The sequence below is a fragment of the Vulpes lagopus genome, chromosome 9, assembly GCF_018345385.1.
Source record: "Vulpes lagopus strain Blue_001 chromosome 9, ASM1834538v1, whole genome shotgun sequence".
NCBI classification, from domain to species: Eukaryota; Metazoa; Chordata; class Mammalia; order Carnivora; family Canidae; genus Vulpes; species Vulpes lagopus.
The window spans coordinates 10,379,908-10,405,369 of record NC_054832.1 but is presented as its reverse complement, the minus strand read 5'-3'; the positions used below and the strand labels follow the sequence as shown (position 1 = coordinate 10,405,369).

The window sequence follows — 25,462 nt, the reverse complement described above, 5'->3', positions numbered from 1 at the left end:
CTTTACAGTGAAAGAACCCGGTGGAGATTCAGAAACTTGCCTCAGCTTCTATAACTGAGAAGTAGTAAATCCACAGTTCCAACACATCCTAAGATTTAAACTCAGTCACTCTTGTGTTTCTTGGTATGATTGAGAATATGAGCTAAACTGGCCTCCAGAAGTCAAAGCAGAATGTCACACCCCTCCCGAAGCTGTGCTCTGTGGTTGGCAAAGGGAATTTGCTGAGAGTATGGCAACTCTTCTTGCAGCGACACATTAAAGACATAAACATAGATGGGTTAGCTGTCTGGTTTGTTTGAATTCAGCTGGTACTTATTTGTAGGAAAATCCCAAAGAATTTAAGAATTTAAAAAACCCAGTGGTGACACATTAGGCATATCTTAGTTCTAAGCCCACATGGCAGGTAGTGGTGACCATTAAAGACAGTGAGAGCTCCCTTAAAAGGATGGCAACTGGCACGAGGACATCATCCCACAGTTTACAAAGTGCTTCACACCCACTGCCCTATATAGCCTCAGACAGAACCTGTGAGGTGGGCTGTGTACATTTGGCAGATGAGAGAACAAACCCCCAAGGAAAAAGGACATAAAATCCCAAGGTACCATATCGGTATTACGGTCTCTGGTGAAGAAAGTGAGCTCAGAGAAGTTAAGTATTGGCTCAAGATCATGCAGACATAGCAACGGAAGCCACATCTGTGCTAAAATCACATACCAGGTGCTATGCATGCTTCTTACGATTTGCTAAAGTAACAGAGCTTAGTATGGGCCTGAGTCGAAATCCTAGTTTCTGTGATACCACCTGCTACTGTTTATTTCCCATGATACCATGTTACCCGATATTAAATATAATTAGCAAGGAATGATGGCAGACACCAGAGAACTCTGTGACTCCAAAGGTAGAGTTGGGGAAAGGAATATGAGTCTGCCTCTTGGTTGGTCTATCATCTATCTATCTATCTATCTATCTATCTATCTATCTATCTATCATCAGTAATCTCTTAGAGTACATGCAAGAACTTAGTACAACTTACTGGTTCACATATACCTAAAATCTTACTAGGCCCCATCTGTGTAAGCAGAATATTACTACTACCTTTCAGGGCTCAGTGAACCTCCCAAGTCACAAATACCATTGGGGATTCCAGTGGTACCAATATCCACTGGTCTTGCCAGCCAAATTTGAAAAGGTGAATTTTCAAGGTAGGGTAAGGTCATATAGAAAGTCAGGAGGTCTTACCCACGAGAACTTCTTTGACAAGTTACAGACTCTGCATATATTCTGCTTTACAGGCACTGGCATAGGGTCTGGACACCAGTGTTTTTAAAAGATTCTTCTGTTGATTCCAATGGGAAATCAAATCTAAACACCAATGTTTTGCAGGGCTGGATCCTGAACACCTGCATGTGGTCCCACCATCCTCATTGCCTGTGATGAATTTCACTAGGTTTTTGGAGCCAATATTTGTATGACATTTTAATGTTCTGACTCCTCTCCAAACAAGTGCTTCTTAGATGGCTACCTCTGAATTCTGCACACAGGAAACCAATCGTCACAAAGTGAGCAAGTGACAGAAGTTAAACAAGAAGAGGGCTTTGCAAAAAATAAAAAAAATAAAAAAAAAAAAGAAGAGGGCTTTGTCTCGACTTACCCGGGGATTCCTCCAGATTCAAGTTTGTTCGCAATGTCCACATCCCAAGACCAGACATCAAACTGCCACTTCCTCAGGCCCAACACTCCACACAGCACCGAGCCCGAGTGGATTCCGATCCGCATGTCAACATCATGCTTTGTCCTTGACCTCACATACCTGTTGACATAGGTGAATGGAAACACATGCATAAAACCAGAGTGGGCACTCTTGGCCTTGGCAGCAGCCCCATCCTCCCCAATTCTGTAAGTTCCACTCCTGCCCATTTATATGCCACCTGTTCTGAAGCCTTCTTAGATTTTTTGGTAACTGGAAGGAATTTCTTGCTCCCACAAGCTCTTCTAGTCTTGTACCTGAAATTTTAATTGTCCTTATCACCCTTCTCCCCAAACCTGCTCATCCTGTGCAATCTATCTCAGAGAATGGCATCATCATCTTTCTCTGTCCACTAGCACATAAACCTGAGATCAACTATAGATTCTGTCCTCTGTGACATACTCCATTTCCATGCCAAGTATATTCATTTTCACTCTGTTTCTTTCTCTCCATTCCTCTCACCAATCCTCTAGTGCAGCATTCTCTAGTCGGGGGGCCCTGCCCCAGCCTGATCTTTTTCCAGCCCACGCTCTCTAGGCTATCAGAAATACAAATGTGACCTCATCATTCCATCACTCCCTCCTTGAAGACTCTTTCCTGACCTCCTACCTCAAAAGCAGTGGTCTCTGGAACAAAGTGCTCCCATCCCAGGGTTGAGTGGGTTCATCCATAGGCATGCAGGAAGATAATATTAGAACTTCCATTTTTGCTCTTTGAACATCTTTACCCAAATTTGATATATGGGTTGCCCTTACTGACCTCACAGGGTCCATCCCAGACTGTAAGCATTGTGGAAGCTTCTTGAGAAAAGGAATTCTATTCTCAGAAGGTTTCTACAGGCACCCACATCCCTTCTTAGCTTTCAGAGCAGTTCAAACAATTTTAGTTTGAGTTAAATGATGTCATGTGCGTAGAAAGAAATTCAAATGGTAAAATATGGTCAACCCTTGAAACCACACCTAGAGATTCGTGCCTTGCAAATAGTTGGGCTTAAAAGCATGACCCGCCCCCAACACTGGTCTTTATGCTTTCTTTTATTCTTTCAAATAAAAAGCAATAAAGCTTCTTTTTATTTGAAAGAATAACCAAAAGAATGATTCCATGTACAAAACCAAATCTTGTATTTGCTGTTTCTAACAAGTTGTAAGATAATACAAAGTGATTTAAATAAGAAAGTAAAATTTCAGTGGGTTGAAAATATAGAAATATTGAAATAAATCAGATATGAGGAAGGCAGCCACAGAGGAAGATCTGTGGATGAAGACACAATTCTTGTCCCTGGTAAAGATTCTAGTTTCTGGATCAATGTTTTGACTTTAACTTTTAAGTTAAAACTATAGAGTACCCTTTGTCCACTGATGAAGCAAATAGTAGAAGCCAAATGGAAAACTTGAATAAGGCAAAAGGAGAAACAGCATCCAGCACTCAAGAGGCACATTTCAGCTCTGACACAGTTGCAGAGTGAGTTTCTGTGGGGCAGGTCGCTGGGAGAGGTCAACTGTGGATCCGTCCGCCAGCTGTGTCAAGTACTACAATACCAAGCACCTGGTAGGATTGTACTTTCCTGTATATTTTGGGTTGGTTTTGGCCAAAAAAATGTGAACAGATGTGACATGTATGATTTGCTTCTGGGCAAAAGCTTTAAGAGCCTGAACAATCACACACATTCTCTCTCTTTCTCTTTTTTCCTTTCCTTCTATGTCAATTGTCACTTGAGGACACTTGGAGGAGACTTCTAAACTGGGGTTCTTAAGTGGGGATGATGTAGAGTGGTACCTTGCCACTCCCCCCAACCCTACCATAGGGACAGGAAATATGAGTAAAAGGTATATTTTTGCTGCTTTAGGCCACTAAGATTTGGGAGGATGCTTGTTGCTTCAGCATAACCAGGGCTAGGCTGACTGGTATGATCATCAGTCCCAATCTACCTTCTTCTCATCACTTCTTCACTGTAGGGGTTAATATGGATTCTGGCACCAGATTACCTGAGTTTATATCTTTCTCTGCCATTTACTTGCTGTATGACCTCAGGGAAATTACTTAACTTGCATGTATCAAATGGGAATAACAATAGCATTGTCAGGGTGAAACAAACAGATGTATGTCGAGTTGAGAAAGTATCTGGCCCATGCGAAGGCACTTGGTTGCTTATCACATATGGAAGAACCACAGCCAGAAAGTAAAAGGATTTCCTTGTGGTCACATAGTTGGCAAGTGGGATTCTAGGACCAAACTGGGGTGTTGGGTCTTTCCACCTCACCCTCTTTGCAACATAGGTCCTGTATATGGCATAGGATCCTGGGCAAAAAGCTTGGTCTGACCCTGAGTTTCAATAGCTGTGAAATAAAGCTCTAACAGATTGCTTCACTAACGGAGATTTTGTGAGCCCCGAAGGAGGTAATGGATGTTAAAATGCTTTGCCAACTAATTGTGAGGGACTATTGAACAGCACACTGTGCTAATGCCATTAGGTAATTAACATGATACAGGGAACGCATTGGAACATCTTAATGAAAAGGCATTTAGATTTTTTATTTTCTTCTACAAAACAAAAATCCTAATAAGACAAAATTTCCTTACTGCACTGTTTTTTTTTTCCTTTCTTTTTGTTATGTCTGGGATTTGACTTAAATGAAAGATAGGAATGAACTGTGTAAAAGTAATGAATAATTTACAGGTATTGATCCTCCTTGGAGAGGCTACCCGGTGGTTGCACAGAACAGCACACACACACTATGTGTTTCAAGATCAGCTCTTGAGGGGAGGACCTGTGAGCATTCTTGAAGCTGAAACAAAGGCATTCTGCTCTGAGTTAACAGGCTTGTTCACTTCTTCCAAGCAGAGCCCCAGGGATACTTTGCTGTGCCTCATCAGTCACAAATAAAAAGAATATGACTATAGATCACTTGCATTCTAACTATGTGTACCCTCTCTTTCCTCCCCACAAACTCTGAGCTTCTGGAAGGCAGGGGTACTATCTCTTCTTTCCACATGCCCAGATCTTAACACAGCACTGAGTGCATAGGTATTGTCAGTGCTCAATTCCCCCATCTGTAAGCATTTACTGCATTAATGGACAAAGCTCCAAGGCTTTCTTGCTCTATAGCTCCATGCTGTCCTAGGAATTTTCTACAAGTCCCAGGGAACCACGGAGATGTCTTTGAACCTGCCACGTTTTCCCCTTCAAATAAAGCAGCTTTGATCTCATCTGTTTCTCATGGTGGGCTTCCATCTAAGATTTCTTTTAAGGAAAGAAATTATTATTAGTTTTTGCAGCTGTATGCCGAGCTGGGGACCAATAACATAACAATCAACCTGCACAAAAATTGAAGATGGCATTTCTTTTATTTGAACCATCAAAGAGGAGAGTGCTTGGTATACGGTAAAACATGAAAACCCTGAGAAGTTTTCTTTTGATTTCAATGCTTCAAATGGTTCTGTTTTAGCCAACTAATCAATCTGTAGAAGGTGCTGGAGGAATGATAGGAAGCATAATCTAGTAGCCATCACTGATCTGTAAATCAGACTCTCTCTACTGTTAAATGAATGGATGAATAAAAAGACCAACTTCAGCAGCACCTGGCGGGCTCAGTTGGATAAGGGTCAGACTTTTGATTTGGGCTAAGGCTGTGACCTCAGGGTCATAAGATCGAGACCCTTGCGGGGCTCCCGAGTGTGGAGCCTGCATAAGATCCTCTCACCCTCTCATCCTGCCTAACTTCCCTCAGCCCCCGTTTCTCTCTTTCTAAAAAAAAAAATCAACTTTACACTGGAGCAGTTAGTACTGTGGGGGGAAGGATGCCCAACTCTCCAGCTTTGGGGGTAGAGACCAGAGCTCTGATCCTTGCTGGCTGTGGGAGCTAGAACAAACACATATGTTCCCCCTTCTCCTCTGGCAGTGGTATGATATCACCTCTCAATGCAAATCACTCTCAACACCACCAAGGGGCAGAGCCTGCATTGAACGAGGCCAGGATGTGAACTTAGGTTTCCTCTCTTGCTGGCTGTGGCCCTCTGGCTAGGTGCATTAGGCTCCAATTCCTGCTCTCTCAGATGCAATGGGAAAGAGAGCAAGTCCTTTGCAGAGTTCTTAGGAGGCTTTGTAAAATCATGTATATAAAGCACTTAACATGATGTAAGCAAACACCAAAAGTAATAACTGATACTAATTTTTGTTAGTAGTAACAGCTTATACTTACATGAATATTACACATGTTGAATTGGATAAAAGATTATAAATTGATCACACAGCCCTTTCCTGCTTAAACTGTGCCTGCATTCACTCTATTTACAACAAAATGCCTTCAACCCACCCATTTAATATACCAGGTAGGCAGTTCTACGCATAAATCGGCTTGCAAAGGATGAACTAACATAATTTAATAAAAACTGCGTGGCCCTCAGCTACCTGGAAGAAACGGTACCCTTGAACATTCTGGAAAAAAAGAAAGGCAAGAAAGTTAGTTATGGAGGTCATCTGTGATCACTGCGCAGGGTAAAACACAGGTGTCAAATCTTACCTTTACAATAACCCTGTAATGTATTATTCTTACCCACACCATTTTCCAGGGAACTGAGTTTCAAGAAGTGCCTTTCTTTAAAGTCACACAGCTACACATGAAACAGCTGGAATTTCATCCCAGATGTGTAAGCCCAAACCCAATGGTCCATTTCTACTACCCTACATAGCTTATTTGTATAAAAAAGAGAAGCCATGCTTAGGGATATATGGAGCACTGGGATCTGTTCTGACTCCGCCCAATAGGCCAATGACAATCTCTAGAAATTAATTCCAGAGGCATCAAACTTATAATGAGCTCCCTTCTGTAGATTCTAGAGTTTACTGAGGGTTCCCCAGAGGTCTCTCACCGTAGTGGTGGGGGCTGCCGGCCTGGTCGCTATAGATCCTGGCTTCACCTTCTGCTATGACCCATTCTATGGCCTCTGCTGGACGTCAGTGTCAGACTGCCCAACAAAACACCGGGCCCATGTGCTTCTTAAAGTGTCTGAAAGCCACCATGTCTCATCCTAGCATAGAAGCTGCAATTCCACTAAGTGCTTCAATTTGATTCCCACGGCAATTCTGAGAGGTAGGTAACTCAGCGTTTTAAGCTTCCATTTTACAGATGGGGGAATTGAGCCTCCAAGAGAATCTGGGTGTGTCTATTTCCTTTTCTGTGTCAGGCCTTTTACATTCATGATCTCATTTCGTCCTCACAACTATCAAAAGCCACAGAGTTCATTCACTTGCTCCTTCATTCAACAAGCGTCTCTTGAAGAACTCTGCAGATGCAAGCAGTTAACCAAATGGACAAGTCAGGAAGTCAGTGTCCATATTCATAGAGCTCTGTTAGGAGGGTTTACTGCACTGCACAGCTAAGAAAGCCTGAGCAAGAGAGAGGGTAAGTCATTCAGTCAAGGTCAGTAAGTAATGGCCCCAGTCAGTCCTCACTGTGCCAGACTCCAAGCTGAGTGCTCTCCAGACCCTTTGCTGCTGCCTGTACTTCCTTCAGCATTAGACTCCTATTTTTCGGGTGGAAAGTAATGGAAAGACCTAATGTTGCAATTCTGTTCCTAAACAGTGCAGACCTAGTGAGAGAAACCATCGGGCCATCCATTTTCCATCACAGAGCTTTACGTTTTTCTCTTTTTCTACTAAAATAGATTTTTAAGAAACTAAGGTTGCCCAGATGTGTGTATGTGTGCGTGTGTGTGTGTGTGTATTCTAGAAAGTATACTTCTTTAAACTCACAACCATTTTCTTGTTCCACTGAATATGAATTTTAGTAAACCATGATGCTTAATAGTTACCCATTTTCCTATTTGGTAGCATGTCAAAATTTATCCAAGTATTTCTTTGCCTTTGAACATTTACAGAGTCCAACAAACTGGCTCAGAGTCTTTCTCTGCCACTTACAAGCTGTGTGTCACTGTCAGAAGTTACTCATCCCATCAGAGTTTCAGGTTCCTCCTCTGGGAAGTGGGGAAAGTAATAGTAGTATCCCCCAGGGTTTAGGTCAGGAACTTTTGTATATATTCTGGCACATGGTGAGCCTTCAATTAATAATAGCTTTATCAACTCTTATTACTAAATATCATCTGTTTTCACCATTATAATTTTGCAAAACAAACAAACAAACAAACAAACAAACAAACAAAACTCCTGTCTGTGGACTGAAGACCACTCTGACTGCTGCATCTTTAAGAGGAGAGAGGACTTTATGGGTGCTGTAGTGAATGGCGTTTCAGAACAAGGTGGGAAATGGGTTTAGGGGAACAAAATTGGGAGACAAACAGTGATTGGTAGGGGAGCAAAAAAGAAGGCAGGAGGGAAGAAAGAAAGGAAGGAAAGAAGGAAGGAAGGAAGGAAGGAAAGAAGAGAGGGAGGGAGAAGTGAGGTAGTAGAGAAATAGAGCAAAAAGGAAGTATAAAAAAGAGAGAGAAAGAAAGAGCAGGAGACACCAAGAGGGGGCTTAGTCATTCTTGCCTCAAATGAGGGCAGCAGAAACTCCTATTTTTCATTCCTTGTCCTCCAATGTTGCTTGGCAAGGCAACCCTGCCACAAGGATTAAGATCTTGCTCCAATTAACTGTTGGGGACCAGCCAGTTCCTGCTTGGCATTCTGGTGTCATTCTATGACTTTTTAGCAACTGCACTGAAAAGACCAGGCTCTGCAATTTTCATTAAGATTCATCAAGGAAGCTTTTTAGATCATTAATAAAGCTACTGCATGGAATAGCCCACCTTAACTCTGGTGTCTTCTCAGCTATCAAGCCTCCCCAAAATAGACCCGGGGCATGTGAAGAGGAGCCACCTGGAGCCACTTCTCAATCTATTTAATGGAACTATTATCTAAACCCATTTTAATTAATTTAATTTTATGAACAGACATGCATAAGATGGTATTAAATGCTTCATTAGAAATAAAATTCCATTCAATCACTTTTTTTGCCACTCATATAGCTAATATCATGTTTCTAAAATCAAGTATTTTTGATGGAATGGATTTACCATGAGGCTTGATTAAGGCTTATTATCTTGTTATTCTCAGATGTTTACTGACTTTCTCTCCTTCTCAATATTGGTTCTGCTAATTTATTAGGAATAAGTGTAGGATCTCCTGAGCTGTGTGTTGAGCCTTCGGCTATTAGTGGCACATTTCAGGCATCAGAAGCAATTGTAGAAACCTGGAGCTGAAAGGCAGGGTACTGTGATGGTGAAAGCCAATGGCTTTTGGTGTCAGACGGCTCCAGATGGGTGTTCCTTGTTCTGCTGTTGACTAGTGGTGTGATTTTGGGCAATTACACAAACTTTATAAGCTCCAGTTTCCTCACTGGTAAAGGAGAAGCCAACTTCCAGAGTTTCAGTTAGTAAGGATGAACCCAGACATCTCTACTGGTTACTAATGGCTGACATCCATTCTGATTGGCTGCCGTAGATGATTCTGATTAGCCGGTACTGCGGCCACTCTAGTTGTTCAATATTTTGCCTACCACCCCTGTCTACCTCTTAGAATTGTCACAAGGACTTAATGAGATAATGCATGTAAAACACTTATTTCAGTGCTTGGCAAGTAGTAGAGCAGGTGTTCAATAAACCCTTAGCTATTATTTTACTAGAATAGAAACCACGAGAAAGGAATAGGTTTCTATAACTTAACTGAGTCAAATTCCTAGTGTTCAAACTCAGCCCCAACTATCAGATTCCATTAAATATTTGTATGGTCACAATGTGCCTGCCATCTATTTGAATTTTCAATTGGTTGCTCCAAAGTTGGGATCCTATGATCCCCATTTTACAGAAAAGTCCACATAGGCTCTGACAATTGAAGTTACACTTGTCCTCAGCCACTCACCTAATAATAGGAAGAAGCAGAAATCTGCTGACTGCAGGCCATGGGCTCACTTCATACATATACTCAGCATGTTCCCCAGAAGTCACCATTCAGGGACCATGATCAGCATGATCCAGCAATGAACTCTATCTTCAATAAAGTGGAACCCTGCCCCAAATTCTTGGAGCATCATCAGTTGATACATAAGCTCACTGTACTGATAAATGCTTCATTTAATTTAAATGTCTATGTCAGGTATTGTCTCTTACGGAGGCTCTCAGGATCTCAGGTTTGATGGCATACTACCACTCTCCCCTTTCTGTTCCACAGCTCTTACTACTCCATTCAGGGCCTGACATCTCTTCCCTGGATTGCTACATTATCACCTTCCAACCAGTTTCCTCCCTCTAGCACCTGCCTCCTCTCCTCTAGAGTCAACTGGAGAGAGAGTGACTTATGTCCGCAGTTACCTTCTTCATGCCCAGGCTGGAATATGATGCCTCCTCTGGAACATGACCCCTGCCATTGCCCGAGACATAAATAGCCACAGCTGACTTACGAGGTCACCAACTATCTGTGCACTAACCCCACTCTCTGAATTTAGAATTGTGATAAAAAAGGTTTACTACAAATGCCTAATACACACACACTTGCACATACATGCTTACACACACATACAGACACGTGCATACACATATTCATGCACTCACACCTACATGCCACACATGTGTACACACACATGCCACATACATATACATAAACACCACATTTATATACATATGCACATGCACACACATTCACACACACAAATGGCTTCTGACATTCTTAGCAACTAGGATAATATATTCTTCATGCTTTTGTTTTCAGGAAAACACCTCTGTTTCTTAGTCAAAAAGGCCACTGTGGAGACACTTCTGTAAAAGACAAAATGCAGGGGAAACTACTTCTGTCATGCTTGTTCTTCTGACTGCCTGGACTCTCGTTCACTTGTGAATACTGCTGGTACTCTAACCAGCAGCAGCTGACCTCAGTGTCAGCATGGAACCCATCCTCACCTGTCTGGGATTGCAAGAGGATCTCCATCCCATATTTAGACTCACCTGTGACTATGGTACATGGTTGTTTTGTGTGCTAGTTTGTCATTGGTGCCAAAATTGTAAATCTAATCCAACAAAGAAACCACTGGAGTTCCTGGGATCTAGAGACCCAAGATCTGGATACCATCTCACCAACAGAGCACCAGTCCCTCACTGCTAGTCTGCACTTTGGGGACCAGTGTGTGACCCTAACTCTTTAAGGAAATGCCAAAAAAAAAAAGGACAAGGAGAGGCCTTGACAAGGTGGGGATCATACCTGAACTAGAGATCCATCTCTGATGACAAATATACAGGGAAGTTAACTAATCTGGGAACATTAGTTAATAAATGACTTATTTTCATTACATGACAATATGTGTAATGTTATGAATGGGATAGTGGATAGTGGGTAGTTTCCCAGGTAGAGCAAATGCCTTTGGGTCTAAAGAAAAAAAAATGCATCTCGTGTAAGTGATGGTTAGGATTGTGATAAAGTTATGTAAATGGGATTCTCTTCTACACACATTCACGTAGAAATATTGTCTGCCAATCTTTCCTCAGGCTTCTACACTTGATTCTGAGTGGCAGCTCTAGAAGTCTGAGCCCACTGCAACTAAAGTTACCTCATTCCAGAGTTCTACATATTCCTCTGAATCATATTTTGTAGCTAAGTAGAAGAATTAATGCAGGACCTCCAGTCACCTCCCTCATAATCAGAGTGTTTGAGTATTAATAGACTCTGATTCATACAGTTAAAAAATATCCTACTGAATGGTCTTATTCTAAGAGAGTAAAAGCAGCCCTTAAGAAACTGATGAGACAAAACCCTTGAGTCATTTCAACTTATCCACATTGGATGTCTCATTGACCTATTCCAGAACTCCAGAAACGAGCCTTAAGTTGGATAAAACAGTCAGGAGGAATAAGATTCTCTCCAGAGAGAGAAATGATAACATGCTAAGTATCTTAAGTATTTTGATAATCCCTGTTCATTTCTTCTGTATTATCATCTCTGCAGCATTTCTTCTGCTTAAGTGCAAGCAAGATACAAACTCCAATGGGAAGTCTGTGGATCAGTGGATAAAGAAGATGTGGTGTGTATACACACACACACACACACACACACACACACACATATATATATATATATATATATATATATATATATATATATATAATGGAATAGTAATCAGCTTTAAAAGAGAAGGAAATCCTACCATTTGCATCCATGAGGATGATCCTGGAGGGCATTATGTTAAGTGACATAAGCCAGACAAAGAAAGATAAATACTGTATATGTGAAATAATAATTAAAAAAAAAGTCACAGAGAAACAGAGTAGAAGAGTGATTTCTAGGCCTGGAGGTGTGGGGGAAACAAGGTAATATCGGTCAAAGGGTACAAACTTTTGTTATGAGAGTTCTGAAGATCTGATGTAGGCATGGTGATTATAATTAATAATGCTGTATTGTATCCTTGAAATTTGCCAGAAGAGTGAATCTTAAGTGTCCTCACCAAAAAAAGAGAAAAAGATCACTAGGTGAGCCAAAGGATGTGTTAATTAACTTGGCCACCACAACATATCCGCATATCAAATCATCACACTCTGCACTTTAAATACATATAATTTTTCTGGGTCAATTATATCACCATACAAATTAAAAAAAAATTAAAAGAAAGCCTGTGGAAAGTTTTGCCACTTAAACTTGATTTTGATGTGGCTGACCAAAAAAATCACAGAACTGACAAAAGATTTTTGGAGCTGGTCTGGCCCAATTTCCTCATTTCATAGACAGTAAATCCAAGTCATCTCCCTAATGGATACCCATGTGTAAGAGAAAACCCGATGACCTGTTCATCACTGTACTTCCAGGGATTAGTGTGGTGGCATCTGACACTTGGTAGAGCCCCACAGATTTTTTGTTGACTGACCTACCAGTTGGCTAGGAGAATAAAGTTCACATACCTAATCAGCTGTAGAATGTATTCAAAATAGTGAGCCTTCTGGCTGTTGGTCCCATTGCCTCCCTTGGAGCTAGTTAAAATATTATAATTCATCATAGTTTCCAGGGCAAGACTCACAAGTGTCCAAATAAACAGCTAAGAAGAATCTGTGGCCTTTTCCATCTATGAAAAGGGAAATCTGGGTTGGAACTTGTGGGCTCCTCTGTCCATGGTTCCTAGAGATGAGAACTTCTGCACTTCTGACAAAGAAGGGGCATGTCCTCTCTCTTCCTCCACCTGTCCCCTTGGTCTTAGGGATGATGATGGTTGGGTTTTTATCACACGCCCCATAGCAAAGCACCATGCCCCCTTGACTGGACCCAGCTCATGGGTTGGTTCCAGAGGTGGGACCCTGTCTGTCTGCCAGGGTAGCATATCTACCCACCAGGAATATGATATCACATTCTAGTGTCACACGATTGAAGCATATTTAGGGAAATAGCTTCTGTCGTCTCCTTAATTAAGGCCCTACATAGCCTTTCCTGATGTCAAGAGACCTCTGCCCAAAACCCGAATAAAGTCAGGGATCTGTCAGCAAGTAGGAGTCAGGCACAATTTCTTGGTCATGGGTCCAATTGCTTAGATCTCTCCTGCCCACTTCAGGCTTGGTCTTGGAAGCCAGCAGGTGAGCTGAGCCTTCAGTGGAGGGTGTGTGTAGGGTGCAGTTGTTGTTCTCCCACTGCTCTTTAATCCAGGCTGACACAGCTAAGGATTGTAAACATACCTACTGGACCACACAACCAAGGCATGAATTCACTGGAAGATTATTCTGGCCTGATAATGGCAGGATCTCCTTCCCTTATAAGATGAAGCCATCAACCACTGAGAAGATTTCTACCCACGCACCCTCTTTACTGTGTTTGCTGTGGTTGGGGAAAATTACAATACTCAAAGGTTCGATTTAGAGCATCTTATTTGGAACCTCAAGAGAGCTCTGACAACACTGATCTCCTGTTCCAAAGCCACAGTCTAATTCCAAAGTCCTTGACCCCAATAACTCTTGCCCTCTTGATTAAACTTCTATTTGTCAGATCCACTGACCAAGCTAAAAGCACTTGTCACACACTCATGGAGACATTCCTGGTGGTGGCCCTATAATGATTTCCTGTTGGCCTCAGGGTAAAGTATAACCCTTATCATGGCTGAGAAGGCCCTGGGAGCCTTGCCTGCTCCAAGTCCACAGTCCATCTGTCATCACCCTTTCCTCTCCAGGCTTTGGCAGCTGTCACCGTAGCACATCCCAACTCTCCACAATCCAGCCACACTCTTCAGCCCTCCAGGATCTAATGCTTTCTCACCTTTCAGATAACAACTTAGACAGCTCTACTCTGGAAAGCCTTCTCCAGTATGCTGGCCCAAATGAGTTGTTCCTCTTCTATCCCCCCTCAGGCACCCTGGGTTGGATTCATCTCTGAACTTACTGTACCATATTGAGTTGTCTCCCACTCAATGGTAACCTCCTCGAAGGCAAGCACCATACCCAACTCCACAGGACATTGGTAATACAAATACACTGTACAAGTTATTTTAAGTGAGGCATGACTAGAATGCAATGAAGCTGGCAGGTTCACTGGCTCATATGGGAGAGTTCATGGGCATGCAGGCTTTGTGCCATAAGTCACAGTATATCACCTTTCAACAAACACGTGATCTACCACAAGGGATAGACAAATATCACAAAGGTGGTTTGTCTTCATGCACATTGAAGGCTTGGGTATTAGGGAGGAGATACCAGATTACCTGATGGTTTTGATCATGCTGAGGCCCATTTCAACGCAGCAGTGGGCATGGTCCTGGCGGGGCTCAGGAAGCCCTGAAACACAGTAGTAACAGTCCCCCAGGATTTTAATGCGAAGGCAGTGATGCTCCTGAAAGGAAGGGTGGAAAGGAGAGGACTGAGTCAGCAGACAAGTAAGTGCTTCTGAAAGGCTTGGGAAGGAGGGCAGTGGTCTTCACTTTAGTGGTGAGGGAACAATTACCTTTGAAATGCACTTCTATTTTCTTCCTAAGAGATTGGTGCAGGGGTGCCCTAAGTAAGAGTTTGAAGGGCTCAGAAGTGAAATAGAGTCATGGAAAAAAACACTGAATTTTGAGCTAAACCGATACAGGACCATATCCCGGCCCTGCCATGTCCTAGCCTTCTGATGTACACCCATAATGTGGGCAGGCCTGGCAAAGAGGGGACATCAAGCACACATGTTCAGTGTTCCCCTGTGAATCCTGTCCATCGATGTCTTCTTCTTTTTTTTTTTTTTTTTTTTTGCAGATCAGGTCTCCGAATTAACATTTTTTAGCAGCCTTGGCCTAATAATAAGCACTTAAAAGTATACATCACCCAAGGATCCCTACTCTTTTGACTCTAGGATCCTTTCCCAACTAGGGTACTGGCACTTTAAGAAGAGGGGCTGACTATGTCTTAAGTATCATTTTATACATGTATTTTTTTTTTTTTTTTTTTTTATGATAGGCACACAGTGAGAGAGAGAAGCAGAGACATAGGCAGAGGGAGAAGCAGGCTCCATGCACCGGGAGCCCGACGTGGGATTCGATCCCGGGTCTCCAGGATCGCGCACCGGGCCAAAGGCAGGCGCCAAACCGCTGCGCCACCCAGGGATCCCTATACATGTATTTTTATTCATGTACTAGTTCATATGCTTTTTTCATAAAAATAAAATCTCAATAGGGCACTATGATAAGTCAAGCATTGTTCCTGATACAAAGGTGAATAATAATCACACCTATGATACACCATATATTAAACAGAGTTAACCCCCACAACAACCTTATGAAGTCGGTACAATTTTTATCCTTGTTAAGGTAAGGGTAGTACCTTCAGTACTTATAGGTAACAAGGATGGCACCATTGTTTGGCAGATCGCAGTCTTGAGGTCATGATTCTTATCGAGTTTCAAAGAGCAACAAGCTCCAGGGAAATGGTGCATATTTTCACACTGGATGGAAAAAGGTTGGATGATGCAGGTCTTAGAAGAAAGAGACCTTGACACAGCATAATGTAGGGGCTAAGAGCACCAGCTAAAGAGTCATACTGCACAGGATTAAATCCTACACTCCCTACAGCTACTTCTGAGCCTCAACTGCTTCATCCACAAAATGGTAAATGAACAGGACCTTGTTGTTTGACTGCGAGGACTGTTAAGATGATGCAACCAAAGGCTTAGTACAGGGTCCATCAGAAGAGCACTAAATCAGGGTTACCTGTCTTTGTGATGAGGAGTTTGACTCCTGCCCCTATTTCCTCACATCTCTGTCTATGATCATGGGCAGATGCCTTTCCCTTTTGTCTTCCTTGGATACATGGGTGGGACCAAATGACTTCTGAGATGTGACTCAGATCTGAAGTCCTAAAAACTTAGGGGCTTTGGGAGTGTGAGGCTCTTCTTGGGAAAGCAGGGTCCAAGGGCAGAGGAGAGGAGGCACACACAGAAAGGGGCCCACTGACACACCAGCAGCACAGTGGACATCTTTGTCCTGCCAACCCATATGGCACCATGCTGGTTTCCTGATCTGATCGGGGGATTCAGCCACTGTGTTTAGGTAACAAATGAATGAAATCACTCTCCCAATACAAAACACAAATATCAGACAGGGACAAGAGAATGAGAACTGGCATGAGCACTTTCCTGTTTGGATCCAATTGCCAGGGCTTTGCCAACCTTCCCAAATGGGCACAGATGCAATCTTCAGAACTCTGATGGCATGCACAGCTGTCCCAGGGTTATTTTTAGGAGCTTGTGGTTCCTGTCTTTTGGCTGCTTTGAAGCAGCTAATTTTGCAAGAGACCTTCTGGTGGGGGTCTGATCAATAAGAGAAACTCAAGACCATGCGCTGTATCTTTGGAGACCGCTAGTGTGTGGCTGGAAGGGCTCCAGAGAGTATTTGTCCCCTGGGCCCTGGCAGTTTCCAGATTTGTGCCATCCATTGGACAGTTAAAAAAAAAAAACAACAACAACAAAACACAGATGGCCTGAGGGACTGCTATAGAGTTCAATTTTGTATTTTGCCAAAGAAGTATGAAAAAATCCATCAACAAACAAAAAGAACAACCCAAGTACCATCTACTATGCTCATGACTTTATGAAAGAAAGGGCATTTTTAATATCAAAAAAGTAAAAAAAAATTCCTAAAAGGAAAGGTTTTTTGAATTAAATAAAGCTTTACAAAAACTCACTACATTATAGATAAATATGTACATATCTTATCTCTTGGCCACAAATCGAACTGCCCGATATTTGATTATGAAAGAGCATTTGAGAACGACTGATCAAATAAATCACAGATTCAGATTTTGCTGAGAACACTGAGGCTGAGAGACTCAGCAGTTGAATTCAGTCAACCACACTCTTTGGGGGAACAACCTGCTGTGAGTGACTCAGGTTGATAGTATTTTGGAGCACTGGGTATTGGCAGTGGGAAAGGAGGAAGCAAAGGGTAGACCAGGAAATGCTTTAGTCTAAGAATCCAACGTCTGCATTCTGGTCAGATTTACTAGCTGTTTGACCTTGGCTAAATCACAGAAGACACTGATAAGTGAGTTACTATGCCCCATATAGGAAACATGTCAAAATAACCCATCTTGGGGGCACCTGGGTGGCTCAGTGGTTGAGCATCTGCCTTTGGCTCAGGTTGTGATCCTGAGATCCTGGGATGGAGTCCAGTGGGGCCTGCTTCTCCCTCTGCCTATGTCTCTGCCTCTGTGTGTGTGTGTGTGTGTGTGTGTGTGTCTCATGAATCTTTAAAAAAATAACCCATCTTGTTCATAATACATAGTAAAGTAACCATGGCCATGTAGATAATGCTGCTATAAACACTGGGGGGCATGTATCACTTTGAATTAGCAGGTTTATATTCTTTGAGTAAATGCCCCATAGTGCAATTGCTGGGTAGTAGGGTAGCTCTATTTTTAACTTCTTGAGGAACTCCCATACTGTTTTCCAGAGTGGCTGCATCAGTTTACGTTCCCACCAACAATGCATGACTGTTCCCCTTTCTCCACATGCTCACCACCACCTGTCGTCTCTTGTGTTGTTGAATTTAGCCATTCTGACCGGTGTGAGGTGATACCTCATTGTAGGTTTTTTTTTTTTTAAAGATTTTATTTATTCATGAGAGACAGAGAGAGAGAGAGAGGCAGAGACACAGGCAGAGGGAGAAGCAGGCTCCACGGGGGGAGACTGATGTGGAACTTGATCCTGGGTCTTCAGGATCCCACCCTGGGCTGAAGGCAGCGCTAAACCACTGGGCCACTGGGGCTGCCCCTCATTGTAGTTTTGATTTGCATTTCCCTGATGATGAGTGATTTTGAGCATCTTTTCATGTGTCTGTTGGCCATCTGGATCTCTCCTCTGGAAAAAATGTCTATTCCCATCTTCTGTCCTTTTTAAAATTTGATTATTTGTTTTTTGGGTGTTGAGTTTTATAAATTCTTTATATATTTTGGATACTAACTATCAGATATGTCATTTACAAATATATTTTTCTATTCTATAGGTTGCTTTTTAGTTTTGTTGATCGTTTCCTTTGCTCTGCTTTTTCTTTTGATAACCAATGAATGGATAAAGAAGATGTGGTATATATATATATATATATATATATATATATATATATATATATATACACAATGGAATATTACTCAACCATAAAAATGAATGAAATCTTTCCATTTGTATGACATGGATGAAACTAGAGAGTATAATGCTAAACAAAATAAGTCAGTCAGAGAAAGACAAATACCATATAATTTCATTCATATGTGGAATATAAGAAACAAAACAAATAAGCAAAAGCAAAAAAGAGAGAGGGAGAAACCAAGAAACTTAACTACAGAGAATAAGCTGATGGTTACTAGAGTGGGAGAAGGTGAGGGGATGGGTGAAATAGGTGATGGGGATAAAGGAGGTCACTTGGTGTGATGACCACTAGGTGATTATAGGGAAGTGTTGAATCACTATATTGTACACCTGAAACTAATATCACAGTGTACGTTAACTAACTGGAATTTAAATAAAAACTTTAAAAAATAAAAGAAATGTTATGGACTACATGTGATATTCACTGCCTCTTAATCAGTAATTTTTTTAATCAGTAATTTTTTCCCTGAAAAAGACAGAAGTAAAAGCATTTTGGAAAAACTTGAGTAGGGAAAGGAAGTAATATTTATTGAGCATCTACTACATGCCAGGCTATGTGTTAAATACATAATATTTATCTTAGTGAGTCATCATGACCACATTTTGAGTCATGTGCCATTTCATAGATGGCTTACGTCGTAAGTGAAGGTCACAAAGCAAGTTAGAGGCAGAACTGGAATTCACACTTGTGTCTATCTGACTTTTGCACTCTATGCTCTTTCTCTACAAAACTGAAGACATGATGACAGAGTCCAGAATGGTAGATCTCCTGATAAAAATGTGTTTTGGATGGAAACAGTGTAAAATGGCTTATTATCCTTCAGGAGCAGACATACACAGTATAGTGAATATGTCTGTGCTCAAGGCCTATTTTTCTCGTAAACAAAAGGTGGGGCTGGCAGCCTCTTTGAAAAACTTTGAACCCAACATAAGTGGTGTGTGTGTGTATGTGTGTGTGTGTGTGTGTGTGTGCACGTGTGAAATATAAAAATATACACACATGAAAGATTTGTCTGTTCTGTCAAGTTCTAACAATTCACAGGCATATTTTTCTGATCAATTCCTATGAACTTTCAGATGACTTGACAGTAATATTCAGGCAACTTCTTTTTACCAGAAATTGCTTCAGAAACTTTATATTAAGGAAACAGTTTGTTTTGGAAAAATATACTGAAAAGGAAAAATAAAGTAGGGCATGGGTCTCCTTGCAAACTTTATTGAGTGAGTCTTAATATAATTCTTTTCTTTTCATCTCGATGGCTGTGATATAGTATACAAATTTTGGAAATTTATGAAATCATATTATGTTGGCCATAGATGATAATGAGGTGATAAATGCACCAAATTATCAAAGATGGTTATTTTGTTGGGAAGGGATAGGATCACAGGGATATAACACTTTCTGTATACCTTTGATGTTTGAATTTTACATAAGAATAAGTCTGGCTTTAGTAAATCAGAAAAAAATCAATACAAAGTGAAAGACTCTCAGAACAAAAAAAATTATGTATTTTTGAAAAAGTTGTATTAGAAACCATGGCAATTTTATAATATTCTATCAATTGTAATTACACAAGTGACATGAATATATTGTCCTGGTAGATAAATCCCCTTGGGCAGTCCTTCCTCCTCAGACACACAGCCCCCTGGAAGCCTGGCTCAGTTCCCCTCCTCAGAGGCTACTATGCGTCCATCTACATCACCTGTTTATATATATGTACTATTTTTCATGCTCTGTGGCCGTATCACATCCTTAGCCATATTACATACCATGTTTACACATCTTAGACATGCTTTTTTTTCCAGGCAAAACATGTCTTGAAATTCTATGTCAGTACAGAAATATCTAGCTCATTATTTTTAATCTGTTCATTAACTTTCCATAGTGTTGGGTTCATTCCTTACGGCAATAATTTAGGTTGCTGGTTTGTCAGGAATTTAAAACAACTGCATAACAGTAAATATGTTCTTTGTTTTGAAATTTTAAAACCTTCATGATAGTATGCAAATTCTTTGTTCTTAATTCAGATGGAGGAAGGACAGGCAGCCATTACTTTATTTTTCTAAAAAAAGATCAAAGATGGAAAGTCACTAAAAATTTGCCAGGGGCATGATCAAGGGTCAAAAAACAAAAACAAAAAGCTCTACTCTAAGCAACCTGAACCACAAGGGCACCCAGGAGTTCAGTCAAAGTAAGAGGAACTTGAAGTGGAAGCTTTGAAGTTTCCTGCATTTCAATAATGCAGTAGGATAAACGGGTACAGTGTGTGAAGTTTACAAGCAAGGTGAGTTCTCTCCAATATGCAACGTAAACAAAATCTACAGTAAAAAAAATCATGGCAAGGCAGATAGAGAATCCTTATAAAGCCACAGAATTTTGATGCTAAAAGAGTGCCAAAAGGGTCAATCCTAAAACCCTTTTATACAGAAATAGAGTTTGACCCAGTTGGTTAAGTGACCCGTCCACAGGTGGGGGCAAGAGCACTTATAGTAGGTTTTCTCATTCAGAGGTGAAGAATTGTTTTCATTGGCAGAGTTTCTCAAAGTTTTCCAGGGAGGTCTCTGAGAGTGGTAGATATGGATGCACCCAGGGCGGGAATTGGAGCTACCAAGCACTACTGGATGCTGAGTACTTATTTGGAGATGAACTCTAGGTTAAGAGACAAGTCACTTGTATTTTCCTTTTTTTTCTTTTTTCATCTATCCTCCATTACAATTCTGATAGAATTGCTTGGACAGCAGCACATCTGTCATGTCTTGTGTCCCATCTCCTGAAATGCCCGTGGCACTGCTTGGTGGTCAAGAGCAAGCACCTGGGCCCGAATCACAGATGCAGCCACCTACCAGTAGTCCTGGGAAGACTATGTCTTGGTGCTTCAGTCACTCACTCTGTAAAATGGGAATAAATAACCTGTCTTGTAGGTCTGTTGTGAGAATTGATTTAGGGCATCTGGGGCAAACCAGAATGTTGAATAATATGCACCAGGCAGTTTATGAACGTTTAATAGTCTTATCAAAATTAATAAGAATTTTACTCCATCATGTAACTGTGCTTCATTGGGTGTTTTCTTTTCCTTCAAACATTTTTTTTCTTAAAATTTCATCAAGACTGGGGCACCTGGGTGGCTCAGTGATTGAGCGTCTGCCTTCTACTCAGGTTGCAATCCCAGGATCCTGGGGTTGAGTCCCACATCTAGCTGCCCGCAGGGAGTCTGCTTCTCCCTCTGCCTATGTTTCTGCCTCTCTCTCTCTGTCTCTCATGAATAAATAAATAAAATATTTTTAAAAAATTTCAGCAAGATTCACCCCAGAAAATGGAGTAGAGCTCCTTTTACCCACTGGGGTACCCCCCTCTCTCTCGTCCCTTGGCATTGTGTGCAAGGTAACCAGGGTAAAAGGCTTGGTTATAGGACAAAGCCCACATCCTCTAAAAAGTTGCACCATGCCCTCCAAGTGGGCTTCTGCTTCCTCTTCAAGCTCCTTTCTCACTACAGTGGCCCCTCCTTGATGTTCTAGTCATCTTTAACTTCTTCTAGCACATTCTTGAATTTTCATGCTTTCCCACGTGTGGCACAGATCAGCCTAGAAGGTTTTTCTTTTTTTAAATTTTGTTTTGTTTTATTGTCTAATCTGATACCAGGAAAGCAAATCTTCTGCTCTTTTTCAAGACCCAGTCTGTACATGGCCTCTTCTCTGGGTGCTGCCAAATTACCACCATCGCCAACCTCTGCCCCCACCCAAGACCTGGCCCATCCTTCCTTCCTCCACTGGGACTTCTGGGCCTATTACTGCTTGGATCTACACTGTCCTGCAGTTTTTATGGATTTTTTTCTCCCTTTACCAGACCTGAGCTTTCTGAGGACCAGGGACTATTCTTTTCTTGCCAGAATCTTGCACGGTACCAAGTACTAAACATTGGTTGAACAACTTGGGTTAGATGTTACTTAGCAACCTTTTCCATGGGCCGTTGGAGTTTACTGGGACCCTAAAAATTGACCCCAATCACATCTGTTGGTTTTCACTGCAAGGCCATTTCTGTTCATCGCAGGTCTTTGAATGCAAATCTTCAGAACCATAAGCGAAGTAGAAAAACTCCTGGACTGACACCAAGCCCCAGAGGGGCACCAGTAAAAAGAGGTGGCATACAATCTTCCCCACCTCCAAATTCCGGCTCTTCAGGGAAACCTGAGCTTTCTCCTGTTGTGAGGTGGGCAGGGCTCGGTTTGTACCCCCTCCTCTGCTATGCCAGTGTCCTATTTACAGCTGTCTGATAGCCACAGGTGACAACCTGGGTTCCTTGGCAGGTCCCTTCCCTTCTCCCTGGCCTCATCTCCACTGCTCCCCACCTTTCACTTGCCCCTCTGGCAGCGCTAAATCTCTTCTGGTTTCTCCACACATACAGAATGGCATCTTTATTTTTGTTCTCCTCTCAACACAAAATGACCTTCCCTGCCACGGGTGCCCTGGGTAACAGGGTTGGTTAAGTGTCTGATTCTTGGTTTTCTGCTCAGGCCATGATCTCAGGGTCTGGGGACTGAGCCCGTGTTGGGCTCTGTGCTCAGCTTGGAGTCTGCTTAAGATTCTCTCTCTCTCTCTCTCTGTCTCTGCCCCTCCGACTCATGCTCTCTCATAAATAAATAAATAAATAAATAAATAAATAAATCTTTTTAAAAAATGACTGTCCCTGTTTCTTCACCTTGATAATTGATGTATAATTTGTATACAATAAAGTTACTATTTTGGTAAAGGGTACAGTTATGTTCACATCTAGAACAGCTACATCACTCTCCAAATCACTGTACCCCATGCTTCTGTGCAAACAATCTACTCCATCCACCTCCAGCTTCTGGATGCCACTTACCTCTTTTCCATTTCTATAATTTTGCCTCTCCTAGAATGTCTTATAAATGGAATCATAAAGTATCTAGGCTTTTTGGTCTGGCTTCTCTCGCCTGGCATATGGCTTTGGAGACTGATTGCTGTCTGTCTCACTGGTTTACCCCTTTTTGTCGCAAGATAGTATTTTATTGCATTTCCCATTTTTATTTATTTATTTTTTAATTTCCCATTTTTAAGACTCAATCCAAGAGTCACTTTCTCTGGGAAGTCTTCTCTGATGCTGGGGTTATGTGCTTAGGTGGCCTTCCCACAGCTTCCCAGACTTCCCCTCATCATACACACAACACATTGTGTAATGATCACTTATTGATGTGTCCCTGACTAGACTTAATCCTAGGAAGGACAAAGTGTGTTTTTACTGTTCTCATCCCCTCTACACAGTGCACAGTGCACACCCAGCAGGTACTCAGACCCACGTATGAGTGCCTCTTGTTAGAGGGAGGCAGCCTTAAATTCAGACATTTTGATGCTCTGAAAAATGAATTCCCACTTGATGTGGTTGCCTTTGAGTCTCTCAACAGCCCTGTGAAGTTGGCACTGATAGATGCACTTTACAAGGGAGGAAATTAAGGCATGCCTGTTTCAACCCAAAGCCCACTCTAAAATACAGGACGACAATGATATTCTTCTGCAATGTGAGTGATTTTAAGACTAGAAATATGTGTTTTGATAGCAAACGTCCATCTCCTTTAGCCTGTTCTCTGGAGCCAGCTGAAAAATAGAGGTAGCACCTTGTAAGCTAAAAACAAAGATGTTAGGTTAGAGCAAGCAAAATGGTGGTCCAGTAGAAGAGTGGCTCTTAAGAACAGGCTAATTGGTTTCAGATCGCTGGAGTTGATGGGGAAGCTGTGGGCAGCCATTGCTGCCTGAACCAAACTGAGGCTACAGCCTGATGGCACCTGGCCACATCCCAGGGACAGGGGTGGAGGGTGGAGGGCAGGAAACAAATAAAAAGGGTTTTGGCTTAACTGTTACTCAGCCATCTCCCAACTAGGAAAATTCATCTCACAAACCTCCCATCTGAGATCTACAAATAACTAACATCAGTCCCCAGAAGGTGCGAGGGTTGGGGGTCCATGCCAGGGAAGAGGAGGCAGAATGGGAGCTATCGGTGATGAAGCCTGAGTCCTTCTCTCTCTAACTTCACATGCAGTCTATCACTCCCTCAAGAGGCTAGAAGGGAATTAAATTCCACTCACATGGGCCAGTCGATCAAATCTGGCAAAGAGCTCGTTGAGCATCCTGACCAGCTCCTGGGCGGATAAGGTCGTGGAGAGGTTGGTAAATCCTTTAACATCTGCAAAAAGAATACTAGACAACAGGGGAAGGGCGGGGTGGGGAGAAAGCATATTAATATTTTACTCCATCCTGGAAGACATCAACATCATCCAAATAAATCAACCGTGGTCTGAGGTTCTTGCTCTCCCTGCCCCGAGAGTCAGGATGAACGTGTTGGTATTTAACAAACATCTCAGCAGACAGAGTCCACCCAGGGGTTCAGGAAGGACAAGGGGGCAACGGAAAGCCCTTCTTCCTGTGCAGGGTCATGGAGTGTGGGCAATGCAAACAACCCCAAAGGGAATTTGTCACTATGAACAGATCAATTTGTTTTGGAAAGCAAAATGAAGCTTTGTGAATTACCTCCTATTTTCACAAGGAACAGCAATGCAGATGCTGTGGACACAGAGTGAAATGGACACGGGGGAAAAAGAGAATAAAAAATCTCATTATCTCCGGCAAATGACATACCTAAACCTGCAGGCAAATAGAGTTAGGCATTCTTCAAAAACTATGGGGATAAGTAGCAGTGCTGGGAGACCACGAACAGAATAGTTAATTACCTAAAATTCTCACTAAGGATTTACTAAGGATTTAAGTGAGGTCAGGTCTTATCACTGCATATGTTTGGCATAAGGAACAAGGAAAGTAGGGGAAGGCGAGGGAGTCCTTGAAAGCCTTCTGAAAGCAAGGCACTGTCTGAGCACTGTCTAAATTCATCCATTCAGTTACTCTGTGGGGAAGGCACTCCGCTGTGAAGATGAGCAAATGGGGGCTCAGAGAGGCAAGGAGACTTGCCTCATAGTCTACTCAGAGCATGTGGCAGTTGGAACTGTTCACTTGCATCATAGGGCACTGCCCCACCCCACCTCACCACACCTTCTCAGGGACCCACACAAGATCGAGGCCCCTCTGTGTGGAGCAAAAGGAAGCCTCATGCACTGCTGGTGGGAACACAGACTGGTGCAGCCACTCTG

The 25,462-nt window shown here is 42.1% G+C and overlaps 1 protein-coding gene across 3 annotated transcripts in view; it reads right to left on the bottom strand.

Annotated features, from left to right (window-relative positions):
• The window catches only part of ADCY8 (adenylate cyclase 8), a 203,551-nt gene that overhangs the window by 97,703 nt on the left and 80,386 nt on the right, over positions 1-25,462 (bottom strand). For all 3 annotated transcript variants that reach the window (XM_041768492.1, XM_041768493.1, XM_041768495.1), the window contains exons 4-6: positions 24,407-24,518; positions 14,401-14,528; positions 1,652-1,810 (exon numbers count right to left, since the gene is read on the bottom strand). In XM_041768492.1, coding sequence (XP_041624426.1) covers positions 1,652-1,810; positions 14,401-14,528; positions 24,407-24,518 — 399 coding nt within the window. The remainder of the gene's footprint in view (positions 1-1,651; positions 1,811-14,400; positions 14,529-24,406; positions 24,519-25,462) is intronic.